Source organism: Salmo salar, chromosome ssa16, assembly GCF_905237065.1.
Source record: "Salmo salar chromosome ssa16, Ssal_v3.1, whole genome shotgun sequence".
NCBI lineage: Eukaryota > Metazoa > Chordata > Actinopteri > Salmoniformes > Salmonidae > Salmo > Salmo salar.
In genome coordinates, this window is record NC_059457.1 from 23,801,454 (window position 1) to 23,816,566 (window position 15,113).

General features: G+C 40.8%; 1 protein-coding gene across 1 annotated transcript in view; it reads right to left on the reverse strand.

The window, feature by feature from the left end:
* Positions 1-7,938: 7,938 nt before the first annotated feature.
* The window catches only part of mapk8ip2 (mitogen-activated protein kinase 8 interacting protein 2), a 39,600-nt gene continuing 32,425 nt past the window's right edge, over positions 7,939-15,113 (reverse strand). Inside the window, exon 13 of the mRNA XM_014148434.2 lies at positions 7,939-14,875. Within this exon, the coding sequence (XP_014003909.2) occupies positions 14,803-14,875 (73 nt within the window). The 3' untranslated portion in view covers positions 7,939-14,802. The remainder of the gene's footprint in view (positions 14,876-15,113) is intronic.

Consider the following 15,113-nt stretch of genomic DNA (forward strand, 5'->3'; position numbering starts at 1 on the left):
CTCAACATTACCCCAGCTAAGGGAGAGAAATTACATTGTCACTTTTTGTTTAGTTCCCTCTCAATCTTTTTATCATCTCTCCATCCTCCTCTCTCTCTCTTTTTAACCCTCTCTGCCTCTCTCACTCTCTCTCTCCCAGGGACCCTGTCATAACCTGACATGATTCTCTTCGGATATTAAATGCTTCGGACACTGTAATGTTGGTGTGGTAACCATCCCGCTGATGCACAATGATGTCATCAAGCAGCAGCCTGTGGACTTCTTGGATCTCGAGAGGGCTTACAGCAACTTCGCCACAGACTTCATCACCCAGTCTGCCAGGAAGAAAAAACCCTTCTTCCTCTACTACCCCTCCCATGTAAGCATCTCTTCTTTCTCCACTACCTCTTCCATGTGAGAAGCTAACAATCACTTAAAGTTCAGAGGTACTGTGTGTACCTCCAACAATTTTCCAGGTGAACAGACTCTCTGTCTTTCCCCCTCTTTCCTGTCATCTCTCCAGCACACCCACTGCTGATAACGGGTAGGAGCTATGTCGGTGTGTGAGATGGTGTGTCAGTGTAGTTTACTACGTGTACGGATATTATGTAATAGTTTAGTTGCATACCATGTGTGTTCCTGTGTTTACTACTGGTTTTAAAACAAATTTGAAAGGACTAAGAGCCTTTCACATTTTACCTTTGGTGAACCTCTCTTTCCCCATCCAGGCCTGAGTTGATGTGAATGCCCCCCCCCCCCACTCACATTTGAACTAGATTTGGAACTTCATTTCACTTTAACTAGCTTTTCCAGGAGTTACCTATGAGACATTATTCACACTCAGAAGTTTAGTTCAATACCATTTGGGCTGAAGAAGAGAAGATGAGTACATTGTATAATGTGTTCTTAAACCAGGCATAGTCATTGTGTGTCTCTGTTCGACTTAATTGGTGGCTCGTGGCAATAATTTGAAAGAATGTGTTGTTTTCCTCAATCAGCTGAATGCGCCGCTTAGTTTATAGAACCGTGGTTACGTGAGTAACCTTATTAGCGGCGTGGACAAACAGAGCGGTAAAAGCAGTTTCTAGCGCTTCTTGAAATAGTTTTCTTCCTACAAATTTGGTTATAGATTTTGAATGGTTGGAGCTATTACCTGTTTCCACCTACGACACAAGCTGTGTAGGACTCATTAGAAGGGAGAGAGTGATGAATCTGCGACAGAATAACTACAAACGATCATACTTACAAGATTGTTTGATGATCATCTCTGATGTTTTCCTGAACTTTCCAATACCTTCCTGAGAGAGGCCATGATGTTCTACCCTACAGAACCCAGTGAGAAGTACAGCCTGTTCGCTTTCAGGCTGGGCAAATACAAGGCCCACTTCTACACACGTGGTAAGTGTGTGTATGTGTTTGTGCATGCACGTCTGTGTGTGAGAGAGTCACACACAGACTGTCATTACTGCAGAATAGGGTACTCCAAAGTTCTTGTTTGCGTTCCTGTTGTGATTCCTGTGCTCTTTTGTAATTAGCCTTTTAAAAACAAGAAATGTCTAAACAGTATGGCAAAGGGTCCAGCTAGAGGCTGAAATGGTACCTGGCCTAAATCTAAAATCTCTGTTTCTGACCCGCCTTTCCTGGTTATCTGTCCCCCATGTGCAGGCCACAGTGAGACCACCCCAGACCAGGACTGTCACATCTCCTTCCTGAAGCCCCATGATCCTCCCTTGCTGTTTGACCTGGTCTGACCCCAGTGAGAACTACTCCCTGTCCCTCCTGGGACGCCCTGACTTGCAGGCCCTGCTGCAGAGGACAGGGATGGTTCGAAGTCTCCATAGAGCTTGGGGAGAGACAGATCGGGAAAATCTAGAGCCCTGCCACTCCCTGCACTGCACCCCTAAAACTTTCTGCTGCCAGTGTGGCTGATGCACCCTCAAATGTACAGTGCTACTTGTACTATACCTTTTGTAAGACTAGTTCTAGTTCTGTGGATGAGGTAGCCCCAAAATTAATATCTGAAAGTGTGGACAGACTGTTCTTTAAGCCATATGAGAGACTACTGTATGTGGGAAGCAGCACTTGGAAATGGTACATCCAGTTCAACGAGTGTCTTATCTACACGTTCTAATTCTATGGATGATGGCACCATCATGTGGACAAACCCTGCATTCCAGTGACAACAACACCTAAAGACTACTGTATTGGCTAGTTTCAGGAAATACAGACCAAAAATACATTGTGTGTATTCTTTTTAAATACAGGATTGTATTAATACACTTTTATAGTGAGAGCGAATGTAACATCTTACACCCAGAGAAGTGGTAGCCAAATTTAAACCTCTCTCTACTAACTAGACCCACATGAAAAATACTACAGTTTACTATAGAATACTGCAGTACTTACTATATTATTCTATAGTAAACCGTAGTATACTGTAGGATACTATACTACACACTATAGTATCTCTCAATCATGTGTAGTACTTACTATAGAATGTTGTAGAATACTATAGTAAATACTGAAGTATTTACATTCCCCTCCTCCCATAAGTTTGAAACCTACATGCCAAGTAAAGACCATATATTGTGTTCCCTTCAGGTTATATAAGAGAGCACAACCTCCAATGATGTCTCAAAGATGATAAAACAAAAACACTATTATAAGTACTACACTAATGTCTGCAGAAACACTACAGTAAATACTACAGTATAGTACAGTTCACAAAAACACTACAGTAAACACTACAGTATAGTACAGTCTGCAAAAACAGTACAGTAAATAACACAGTAAAGTGCAGTCCGCAAAAACACTACATTAATCACTACAGTATATACTACAGTTTTCTTTTACTACAGTATTTATTACTAAAGTTAACTGTCAATACTACAGTATACTAAAGGAAATACTACAGTATTCACTAAAGTCAACAAAACACTGCAGTGAATACTACAGTAAAGTCTGCGAAAACACTACAGTGAATACTAGTATTAATGCTATTTAAGTATACTATAATACGTTTTCATGAGGGATAAATTCATGTAAACAAATTGTACAAAGTCAAAAAGTGAATGGAAAATCTAAGGAAATGGATTTTACAGAATTCCGCGGCAGCTCGTAAGGTGTGCGCAGTATGAAGCAACTTCAGGAAGGAAGAACCACTGTATGTTATTGTGTTTGTATGCATGTGTCTGTGACTATGTTTGTGTTGCTTCACAGTCCCCACTGTTCCATAAGGTGTATTTTTATCTGTTTTTTTTTTAATCAAATTTTACTGCTTGCATGAGTTACTTGATGTGGAATAGAGTTCCATGTAGTCATTGCTCTATGTAGTACTGTGCGCCTCCCTTAGTCTGTTCTGGACTTGAGGAGGGTGAAGAGACCTCTGGGGCATGTCTTGTGGGGTATGCATGGGTGTCCGAGCTGTGTGCCAGTAGTTCAAACAGACAGCTCGGTGCATTCAACATGTATTTATGCTGCAATAGTTTGTGTGTCGGGGGGCTAGGGTCAGTCTGTTATATCTGGTGTATTTCTCCTGTCTTATCCGGTGTCCTGATTGAATTTAAGTATGCTCTCTCTGATTCTCTCTCTCTCTTTTTCTCTCTTTCTTTCTTTCTTTCTTTCTTTCTTTCTTTCTTTCTTTCTTTCTTTCTTTTTCTCGGAGGACCTGAGCCCTAGGACCATGCCTCAGGACTACCTGGCCTGATGACTCCTTGCTGTCCCCAGTCCATCTGGTCGTGCTCCTGTTTCAACTTTTCTGCCTGCAGCTATGGAACCCTGACCCGTTCACTGGAAGTGCTACCTTGTCCCAGACCTGCTGTTTTCAACTCTCCAGAGACAGCAAGAGCGGTAGAGAAACTCTGAATGATCGACTATGAAAAGCCAACTGACATTTACTCCTGAGGTGCTGACCTGTTGCACCCTCTACAACCACTGTGATTATTATTATTTGACCCTGCTGGTCATCTATGAACATTTGAACATCTTGGCCATGATCTGTTATAATCTCCACCCGGCACAGCCAGTAGAGGGCTGGCCACCCCTCATAGACTGCATCCCCTCTAGGTTTCTTCCTAGGTTCTGGCCACACCTCCACTTTTGGCATTCCTGTCTTTTCTGTAGATATTATAAACATGTATTGCTACCACTGTATCATCAAAGGTAAGTGAGTTTCAGAGATTGTCAGGATATGAATGTCATCTGTTACTAGCAAATTATTGATTTCATTAACCTGTTAGGGCTAGGGGGCAGTATTGACACGGCCGGATAAAAAACGTACCCGATTTAATCTGGTTACTACTCCTGCCCAGTAACTACAATATGCATATAATTATTGGCTTTGGATAGAAAACACCCTAAAGTTTCTAAAACTGTTTGAATGGTGTCTGAGTATAACAGAACTCATATGGCAGGCCAAAACCTGAGAAGATTTCATGCAGGAAGTGGCCTGTCTGACAAGTGGTGTTTCATCTTGGCTCTTTTTATTGAAGACTGAGGATCTTTGCTCTAACGTGACACTTCCTACGGCTCCCGTAGGCTCTCAGAGCCCGGGAAAAAGCTGAACGATATCGAGGCAGGCTCTGGCTGAAACACATTATCGCTTTTGGCAAGTGGCCAAACAGAGTACTATGGGCTTAGGCGCGTGCCCGAGTCGACCGAATGCTTTATTTTCTTTTGTCTGTTTACCTAAACGCAGATTCCCGGTCGGAATATTATCGCTTTTTTAGGAGAAAAATGGCATAAAAATTGATTTTAAACAGCGGTTGACATGCTTCGAAGTACGGTAATGGAACATTTAGATTTTTTTGTCACGAATTGCACCATGCTCGTCACCCTTATTTACCCTTTCGGATAGTGTCTTGAACGCACGAACAAAACGCCGCTGTTTGAATATAACTATGGATTATTTTGAACCAAACCAACATTTGTTATTGAAGTAGAAGTCATGGGAGTGCATTCTGACGAAGACAGCAAAGGTAATAACATTTTTCTTATAGTAAATGTCACTTTTCTGAGTGCTAAACTTGCTGGGTGTCTAAATAGCTAGCCCTGTGATGCCGGGCTATCTACTGAGAATATTGCAAAATGTGCTTTCACCGAAAAGCTATTTTAAAATCGGACATATCGAGTGCATAGAGGAGTTCTGTATCTATAATTCTTTAAATAATTGTTATGCTTTTTGTGAACATTTATCGTGAGTAATTTAATAAATTCACCGGCAGTGTTCGGTGGGAATGTTAGTCACATGCTAGTCACATGCTAATGTAAAAAGCTGGTTTTTGATATAAATATGAACTTGATTGAACAAAACATGCATGTATTGTATAACGTAATGTCCTAGGGTTGTCATCTGATGAAGATCATCAAAGGTTAGTGCTGCATTTAGCTGTGGTTTGGGTTTATGTGACATTATATGCTAGCTTGAAAAATGGGTGTCTGATTATTTCTGGCTGGGTACTCTGCTGACATAATCTAATGTTTTGCTTTCGTTGTAAAGCCTTTTTGAAATCGGACAGTGTGGTTAGATTAACGAGAGTCTTGTCTTTAAAATGGTGTAAAATAGTCATATGTTTGAAAAATTGAAGTTTTTGCATTTTTGAGGTTTTTGAATAACGCGCCACGGGATTACACTGGCTGTTACGTAGGTGGGACGATTTGGTGCGACCTATCCTAGAGAGGTTAACCTTGTTTCTTAAGCTACATATGTTAATGTGGGCTATTTTTAAAACTTTTCTGGGATGGTTGAATGTTTTTATTGCTTTACTGGGAAGCTTAGCAGAGGTAGACATGCTCAGGTTATTTATGTTCGTGCAGGATGAGCTGCACACAGTTGACTTCTTTCTTGGGCACACCACCTCAGTGCTAACAATATAACTCTGGTTCATAGTCATATGATTACTGCACACAATAGCTGTAGGATCAGCAGAGTCATTCAGGGCATAAATTAGGTTACTTACACTGTCTTCCAACGCCCCTGGGAATGTACATCTGCTGAAGCATTATGACAACTCAGCGACACAATGGTAGGGATTAAATGAGCTGGGATTGGGTCATTGATAAGTCATTGTCTCAACACAGCCTTATAATGCTGTGAAAGGATCCAGGAATCCAAATAACTTTGCCAATAAATGTTACACCCACAGAGCTGCAATAGTCTCATAGACAGTTATGGAGGGCTAAAAGTGTGCTGAACCGTTCAATGCCACGATATATGGAGGGCAGAGGGCCAGATATTATGGGGTGCTTGTTGGTGTCAAGTAGTGACCCAATCAGTTCTTTAAAATCAATCTTCAGCTGTTCTGAGTTGCCCTTCATAATGTCATTCGACCCTATGATACCCATGACAGTATCAGCCCCCGGTGACTGATGCAAAGCCTCAGGAAGCAACCTGGTGATCTCCTGAACTTTTTGCCCCAGGAAAACAGTCTTTGCCCCCGGTACAGATATATGCCTCGCCTTCGAACTCCCTATCACAATAGCCAGAATGATCCAGACTCTGTCGTGTCTCGAAGCTGATTGCGAGGCCAGAGCCACAGAACTCACATGAGAAGAGGACTCCTGAGACGCCGGCTGCCTGTAGGCCACAACAGCCAAACGGACAGAGCTCTGATCCAGAGAGCACAGCCCAACGGAGGGGGGCCGTGGTGGTCCAGGCTGTGCCCAGGCAGTTGATTGACCAGGACAGGGAGAGGTAGCTGGAGGGACATCCACAGCCATGGAGGGAACACCAAAGTCCCCGGCAGAAAACAGCTGGTACAGGGGCTCAAAGCGATTTGAAAGTCTTAAGTCCAGACGCGGGAAGAAGGCAGGTGTGCCAAGAACGAATCTTCTCCTTCTTTCTGGTTCCAACACGCATCCATTTATGCTCACCTGGAGCTGAACAATGAGCAACCATTTTCTGGTTCAAGCTAGTAGAGGGGTGCAGTGGCAGAAATTGATCATAGTCCAGGAAGGTCCCATTATGATCCTCTTGAATGTTTTGATAGGAAGCATTTGATAGGCTCATGGAATCCTTATTCAGTTCAAGGTGCTTGGTCAAATTCCATTGGTCAAACTTGTAATTTCTTCATGAAGAGTAATAATCCTTTCTTTAGCTGCATCAAGTTCAATACATTTTTCACAAATGAAGGTATCCATCGGATCTTTCCCCGTGACAACTACGAACATCTCGTAGATCAAACACTTACTAGCATGGCAGTCCCCAGCAAATTCAAAGGAGTTTTCACTGCTGAACGTCGACAGTCCAAGGGAACAAACATTTGCCGGTGCCCAGGTACTAAAGTTTCCGGGGGGGAAAAAGTTGAATGAAAAAAGTTGAGCGAGGAAAAAATGAAGAAGTTGGTAATTGTGTTAAATGCAGAGTTTTGATTAAACTGTTATTAAAAGTACAAAAATGACAAACAGCACAGCAGAACGACAACGCGGATGTGTGACGTTTTTCAGGAAAGCAGTCACGTGTGCTGTATGATGGGGTTTCCTTGTCAGGTCATGTTTCTACTTGCACGAATGCACACACAAACAGAAAAAAGATTGTAACTTGGACCTAAATCATGCATTGATGTTGACATTTGAATTACAATGGCATATTTAAGCAATAAGACGCAAGGGTGTGTGGTATATAGTATGGCCAATATACCACAGCTAAGGGCTGTTCTTAGTGCCTGGATACAGCCCTTAGCCGTTGTATTTTGGCCACCACAAAACCCAGAGGTGCCTTATTGCTATTATAAACTGGTTACCAATGTAATTAGAGCAGTAAAAATACATGTTTTGTCATACCTGTGGTATATGGTCTGATATACCACGGCTGTAAGCCAATCAGCATTCAGAGCTCGAACCAACCAGTTTATTACTGGGGTTGGGATTTGACTCTATAAATGCACTTTAGACAGATGATTCATAGAAATTGTGATCCAGCAGCACAGTCACACAACCACAAGAAAGAGACAGTCAGACGCATTCCGACATCAAGCATATAGTTTATTCATAAGATCAAACCCATGACAAGGCAGTGTTTTTCTTTGTTTTTATTTTAAATTTTGACAAGTCCCCCTAAAGATACAAGATAGATGAATGTGTTTTTGTCACATACTGATGCTCTAGTTATACAGTGAATAATATTGTTTGTCTATGGATTTAAAAAAAAAGTAGATGAACTGTTAACTGGATGTCTGAGCTGCTATACATGACTAGAGGATTCTTGGTGGTTGGTTGGTGTACTTTAGCTATCAGGGAAGCTCAGAGACACAAAAAAAGACACAAAACAAACTGGTACAGTTAAGAGATGGCACACATCTGGAGCTCAAAGCCATGGGCTACATTGTCAAGATGCGATAGGTTCCCATCAGAGGTGTGGACTCGAGTCACATGACTTTGACTCAATTCACAAATTTGATGACTTGAGACTCAGCCTGATAGAAAATAAAATTATCAAGTTATCTGGCCAGGTTTTGTAACGTTTTGTCTCCGTGGAGAGCCAGGGACAGTATCGCACTTGCAAAAAAACAAAAGCATATTGGCTAGTGAAACGCACACATGGCCCTCTGATTGGACCAGCAAAGTCAATCAACACAGGTCGGGTGAGCTAGCGTAGAGAGGTTTTAGTGAGTTGAAACTGAAAGGGCAATATATATTTTTTTTTTCATACATATTTTGATAGGCTACATATAGCCTATGGGGATATGTTTTGTGATGAGTTTGCCAATGTTTGAGCGGCTTTGCATGTCTAAAAGCCTAACTAAATGTTTTAGACTGACATTTTACAATAGTAATGGGATTTAATGTTTTAAATTTATTTATACAATTGCTTATTCGATGTGGTCATTAACATAGGCCTACGGCATTGAACAATTCTTTTAAAAACATCTCATCTGTGCTTCAGAACCAAAAAGCTGCGGGTCTTGACTGTTGACCAATGTCCAGTCATCAGCATTGGTGCGCAAAGGCGGTCGCACACATCCAAATAGTGACCAGAAAGCGCTTGTTTAATTTTCTCCGGTTTTGCCTGGCAAAAACAGAGTAGCCTGCCTACATTAATATGATCCATATAGAGTACCATTTAGCAATCTGCTACGGACGCATCTTTGCCACAACTATAGGCTACCTGGTGATTTCATTTATAATTTTCAAATATGGCTTAGTTTGGGTGGGTTATAATTATATAGCTCAGTGGTAACATCACACTACCTTCAATATTTATGGGATAAAGATGTAACATATTCTGACAAATTAATTACTTATTTGTGAGGAAGAAAAAGGCTACAGACAGATCATGCTTTCCATCCGATCCCGCAACCTCTGCTGCATACAGGTAGGCCATATGATCCTGCTAGCTCTGGACTACAGCGAAGTGACAATGACCACGTTTACATGCGCACAATAGTCCGGATAGTAGCTCATATCCCGTTTAAAGTCTTATTCGGATAAGTTGTTTACATGCACCTTTGAAATCCCGCTCATGAGTAACCATGAGTAACCAGAATATTCCTCATTTAAATTCATATGGGCTAAATGGGATAGTAACTGAACTATGGACACTGACTGTAGGCCTATAACCTCACATGTAGCGGGGTGAGTATAATTTGTGGAACGTTCCAACAACTTTGTAAATAACAAGGTTGCCAACAAACAACGCATTCAAAGTTCTATTTTAAGTTTTTCACTCACCACGTTTATTCAGAAAAATGTCTATCCTCGATCTGGTAGCCTATGGACAAACATTATGAACAAGCTACGTGGTGAGTTGAAGCCTATTTGGCAGCTAGTTAGCTAGGTGAATTGATCATGCTACTTTGTATGCGTTGTTTGTTGGCATCCTTGTACTTTACGAGGTTTTTGGAACAGATTCATGTTGGAACGTTCCACAAATTATACCCACAACATATAGCGTAATATAATATTAACTCCTGCAGAATTATGCATTTATTGCAGTAAAATTATACAACAAATGTTAATTTCGTCATGGGAACAGGAGTGGAGAAATATAATTTCTTTCTTTCAGCATCTCGAGAAATTACAAAATGCCAGTGTAATGTGTTATCTTTGACACTGTAATGCAAGCAGACATATGCACCCAAGCCAAACTGAAGTCTTATCAGAAATGCGTTTCATTGCTTTCTCAGCTTTTCTTTTCCTTAAAACCAGTCAAACTGATTAAATTTTTTCGTTTTGCACAGGACCAATTTTTCAACTGTTTTGGAGTTGTTGCATTTTCTGCCAAGTCCCTAAACGAAACAGACAACTTTACCGGTATTAACTAGATTACTAATGCATTCATTCTATCAATGTAAGACATTATTCTGGTGAGCACTACTTTATTTAGTCTTCTGGGGCAACAATTTATGACAGAAGAGAAGCTGCATGTAGGCCTATCTAACAATAGTTGACAAACAATTGGCCTACCAAATGTAGTAAATTATAAGATGGCCTACCAAATAATGGAAATTATAATAAGGCCTACCAAATGTCAGAAATTATGAGCAGAAAGTTGTCTAAATTAGTGGTGAATGTAGCTAGTAGTCTATACGGTCCAGTATGGAGTAGCGGCAAAATAAATTATTATGGAATTATAGTGGATTGAACTGCACAGGTAGCCCACTTTTTGAAGTGATTTGACAATCAGATGAAAACATCATCGCAGAACACCATAGACTGCACAACACCCATGATATGTGCAACTGAGCCTGCGCAGACAGTGAAAAACAACAGTAAAGGGTATAAGTTGTTTACATCCCATCTAAGATCAGCATATCCCAGGCATTTTATCTGGGTTTCTCATAACCGGGACACAAGCATTTTTGGGTTATTGTAATTGGGATATGATGTTGATATGCACCATCTCAAAAACAGAATACTTGAGTATCCCAAATAATAACGGGATATTGGTGTGCATGTAAACGTGGTCACTGTGACATGATATCCCTAGTTGATATCAACAGCTAACATGAATGACTTTCAGCTCAAAATGCAGGTCCCGTGTGGCTCAGTTGGTAGAGCATGGTGTTTGCAACGCCAGGGATGTGGGTTCGATTCCCACGGGGGACCAGTACGGGAAAAAAAATGTATAAAATGTATGCATTCACTACTGTAAGTTGCTCTGGACTGCTAAATGACTAAAATGTAAAACAGTTTATTTGTGTATCTTTCGTTATGAAAATGCATCACCGTTTTTTGACTGTAATGAGGCTAAATTTGAGCAGCGATTGTGCGCACCTTTGCGTGGGGGTCTCAAACTTTGAACGACTCTTTTTTTGGGGGTTGCGGGTCAAAAAGTTAGATAACCGCTAAGCTGGCTAACAGATTGCTGATTTACTGAACAGCTATAGGATCGTGTGGAGTGCAAACGTCAAATTGTAGGGACAGAGGATTGTCATAAATTAATATGCATCTCCAAAAAAAATGCTGATGATCAAGAATATGAACTGTTTACTTTGCAAGCTCACCAGCAATGGGGCATCAAGCAACAATTTCTAGCATAGGCCTACTGGTGTTTTGGTTTGTCAAAATTGCTATAAGTTTATAATTTACTTATAAGGCTTGCATTTGGAATTTGGTAAAATAAATGATTACATAATCAAAATGTGTTGTTGACAAAATAATGAAAAGGGCTGTCTGGTAGCCTAAAAAAAAATAAACAAAGATTTGTAGTTTTTTTTACTTGATTTGAGACGAAAAAAACTTGTGACTCGACTCGACTTGCTCTTAGAATGCAAGACTAGGACTTGACTCAAGACTCAACCCGTTCTACTTGGGATTCGATCTTGACCTTGTGACTTGAGATTTGCAGTGACACGAATAATAGTGACTTGGTCCCACCTCTAGTTCCCGTGTGAAAGTAGACTCTGAAAGCTATTTTAATTGGTTAATATCTACTACTCTGCTCTATCAGCGGATTGGCCAGCACTTGAGTGGGTGTGGCATTGGATATTAGCAAGGTCAAAGGTGACACGTTACGTGTGTCCCCTAATGGCAATGTCACAGATTTGCCTAAAAGCGCTGCTGCTGAAGCCTGTCTGTGAGGTGAATGTCTGAGTTAGCATAAACTTAGTGGTTCACAAAACTTTGTGGTTGATGTAGAGACAGCGACATGTATGGAAACACAACACGCTCAAATTAAAACAAATAAAAGGAAATGTACAATGTTTTCTTTTTCCATCGTGGTTTTCATGGTTCTTTTTTGAATTTGTCTCCTTTTATTTTACATATTCATTTCAATAACATACTTAACATAAAGGACACAGCACTATCTTGTTGACTCTCTATAGTATTTACAGGATCTAACCGACAGCGATACACATTTAGATTATACCCTCTCCCCTCCTACTGACACCACTTTCACAAATAATAAACTGGTCACCATGGAGGTCCTATGACTCCTCATCACCAGCTCTCCTCTACAATATCTTCTTTTTGCTGTTTGATACTTGAAGAATAAAAGCAGTAGAAGAAGTAGACGAGCATCCCTCGTCTTCTGTACTCAACCTGATATTGGGGATTGCAGTATGACACCTGTTATTTCAATTCATTCTGTGTTGGACACCTCTCATCTGTTTAGATGTTATACTGTAGGCTACAGTATGCTATGTGAACTGGAAAAGACAACTGTAGAAAGTAAAATGTCCTATTATAAGTACGCAAATGATGTACTGTATATTACCTATGATAAGAGTGAAATCAAGGAGTACATGTGGAAAGGTCAACTTCTCAGGACATTTATCAGCAGAATATGAGCCATTAGACATTGTAAAGTCAACTTCTAAAACTGTGGTCGGACCAAAGCAAGCCTATTATATCAAAGAAACTACCGGTCTTTCAATGGTGGCACTTCAATATCAAACCCTTTTCTAACTTAAAGGGGAACTCCTTTCAAAAACTCTCTTTTTGTATTTTTTTCCATAAATGTTTAGCATTTTGCATCATCATGATGATATGGCCGGTGACATCTTGAAAGTCCAATATCTTGAAAACTTAAATCTTTAAACTCTCTATCCTCATGTTGACTTGATCCACCTTAAAGAGAAGGTAGAAGGACACAGGAGGGCACCACTACTTTCTTAGTCAGCATTATCTATGTCATGACTTTACTTTCCTTGTCGCCTTATAGACAGTCAACCAAGGCCAGTCTGGCCTTATTCTCAGTGGACTTAACTCAAACAGGGACCGACACCCACCTGTACAACAGTGCTTCCTGTGAGGGAGTAGTGTTGAACAGTCAGAATCGTGGGATTATGGCTTCTCCTGAAGAGGACCTTCAACTGTCCTCAACCTGATATTCAGACTGATTTTCTCTGTACATGTACATTAGGACACTTCACCGTTGGACCAGATGGAAAGAAATATAACATTGGACGTTTCTATAATACTGTATTTGCACCATTAGAAGTCCAGAAGCTGAATGATTCTCTCCTTGTTTTCTGTTTCTCTCTGTTCCCAAAGCGCTGAGTTATCGCTCCCTGTTTCCATAGCAACCTCTTCCTGCCACTCTGCTGTGTTTGGAGTTTTGATCAGAGGAGCTGTTGTCCAATGACAGATGACTACTGAGTCTGTTCTGGACCATGGTGGGCAGGGCTTACTATCAGATCAACATCATCAACATAAGTCAGAACCCTTTCAATGTCAAAATGACCAATATGATGAAGAGCCTCCATTGCAAAACTGAGCCTTCATTCCATTTTGGCCCCTAGTCGTTTCCCCTAGCTCCTGTTCAGTGTTCACACTCACAGATCTGAAAGGATCTGGATAGGTGTAAGAAATATGATGGAAACTCCATTTAGCTCAATTGAAGGGCTAACTGGCCATCACCACATCGCTTACACCTGCTCGGTCCTTTCAGATCTGACGCCAGTACATTTTCAAACTATGAATAAAAAAATGGTGGACTTCAAAGCTGGGGAAGGAACTAGAGAAGAGAACTGGAACCACGCATAAGCCACATAACACAACCAGTGAAAGGATAAGCTCTCTGAAATAGGTCCAAGTCCCACCAACTGTTCCTGACCCACCATTTGGTAAACACTGGGCTAAAACATCATCCCTCTCTTCCTTTCTATTTCTTTATTTTTCCTTTCTTCACTTCCTCTTGTTTGATTATTGGTTGTGGATGCTACTTACATAGTTTGTATGAGTCATCTGTATTTCTCTACTGCCTATACATAGGTGTTCCTAATGTGTATATTTACAGAACACACCATTTCTTGTACACGATACAGGTGTTAGCTCGTACCAATCACATCACTGTACTCTCTCTCTTCTTCGATCCAATGTCACTATCAGTAGAATAGCAGTTTGTCGATATTGAACAAAAACATATTTACACCAAACCTCACCTGACTAAATAATATGCTTCATGTCCTCTTGATTGTTGCGCTATTTTTGTGTCCTAATTGGTCTGTGTTTCTGTGTGTGATTTTGTGTACATTACCCTCCTAGCCATGCATTGGAACATGTCAAATAGCAGTAGTAGGAATTTCATTGTTGTTATTGTTTTTTAAACCGAGGAGGATACATAATATCTAAAATAAGGTGCCAAGACTTATTCCTAGAACTGTATCATAGAAAAAGGAACAGGCAATCCATCAAGAAGATGGAAAATAAACGTATAAACAAATGAATCAATGAATAGGTCAATAAATGAATAAAACATGTCGCATACTGTAGAATGGAAATTAACATTCCAGTTTTAGAGGGATACTGTATATATGGGGTATTTTACAATGGAAAGAAGAGCCACCAGTACCCTCTGGTGGTGAGATTGATGAACCTACACAAGCAGCAGCAGGAAGAAGAGATGGTTGTCATGGCAACACTTCCTAATTCCTGACTGCTCTACTCCAGGTAGATGTCTTCGGTGGGGCAGGCGTACTCCAGGTGCTCCTGGTAATACTCCTGGAAAGCCCGCCTAGAGGGCAAGACAGAGAACAGAGAACAGAGGCCTTAGCTTAACAAACAGATGTCCACAATCAAATCACCCTGCAATAATGTCTCAGCCAGACTCACATCATGGTTCTAGCTCAAGATGAGTATCAGCTTAGTAAACATTTCCCCATAACATTATTAATGTCTAAAGCTTTTCTGTCCACTAACCCCGACTCCCCAGCCCATACCGTCCTGCTCTGCCCTCTGCTTTGCTGTGTCGA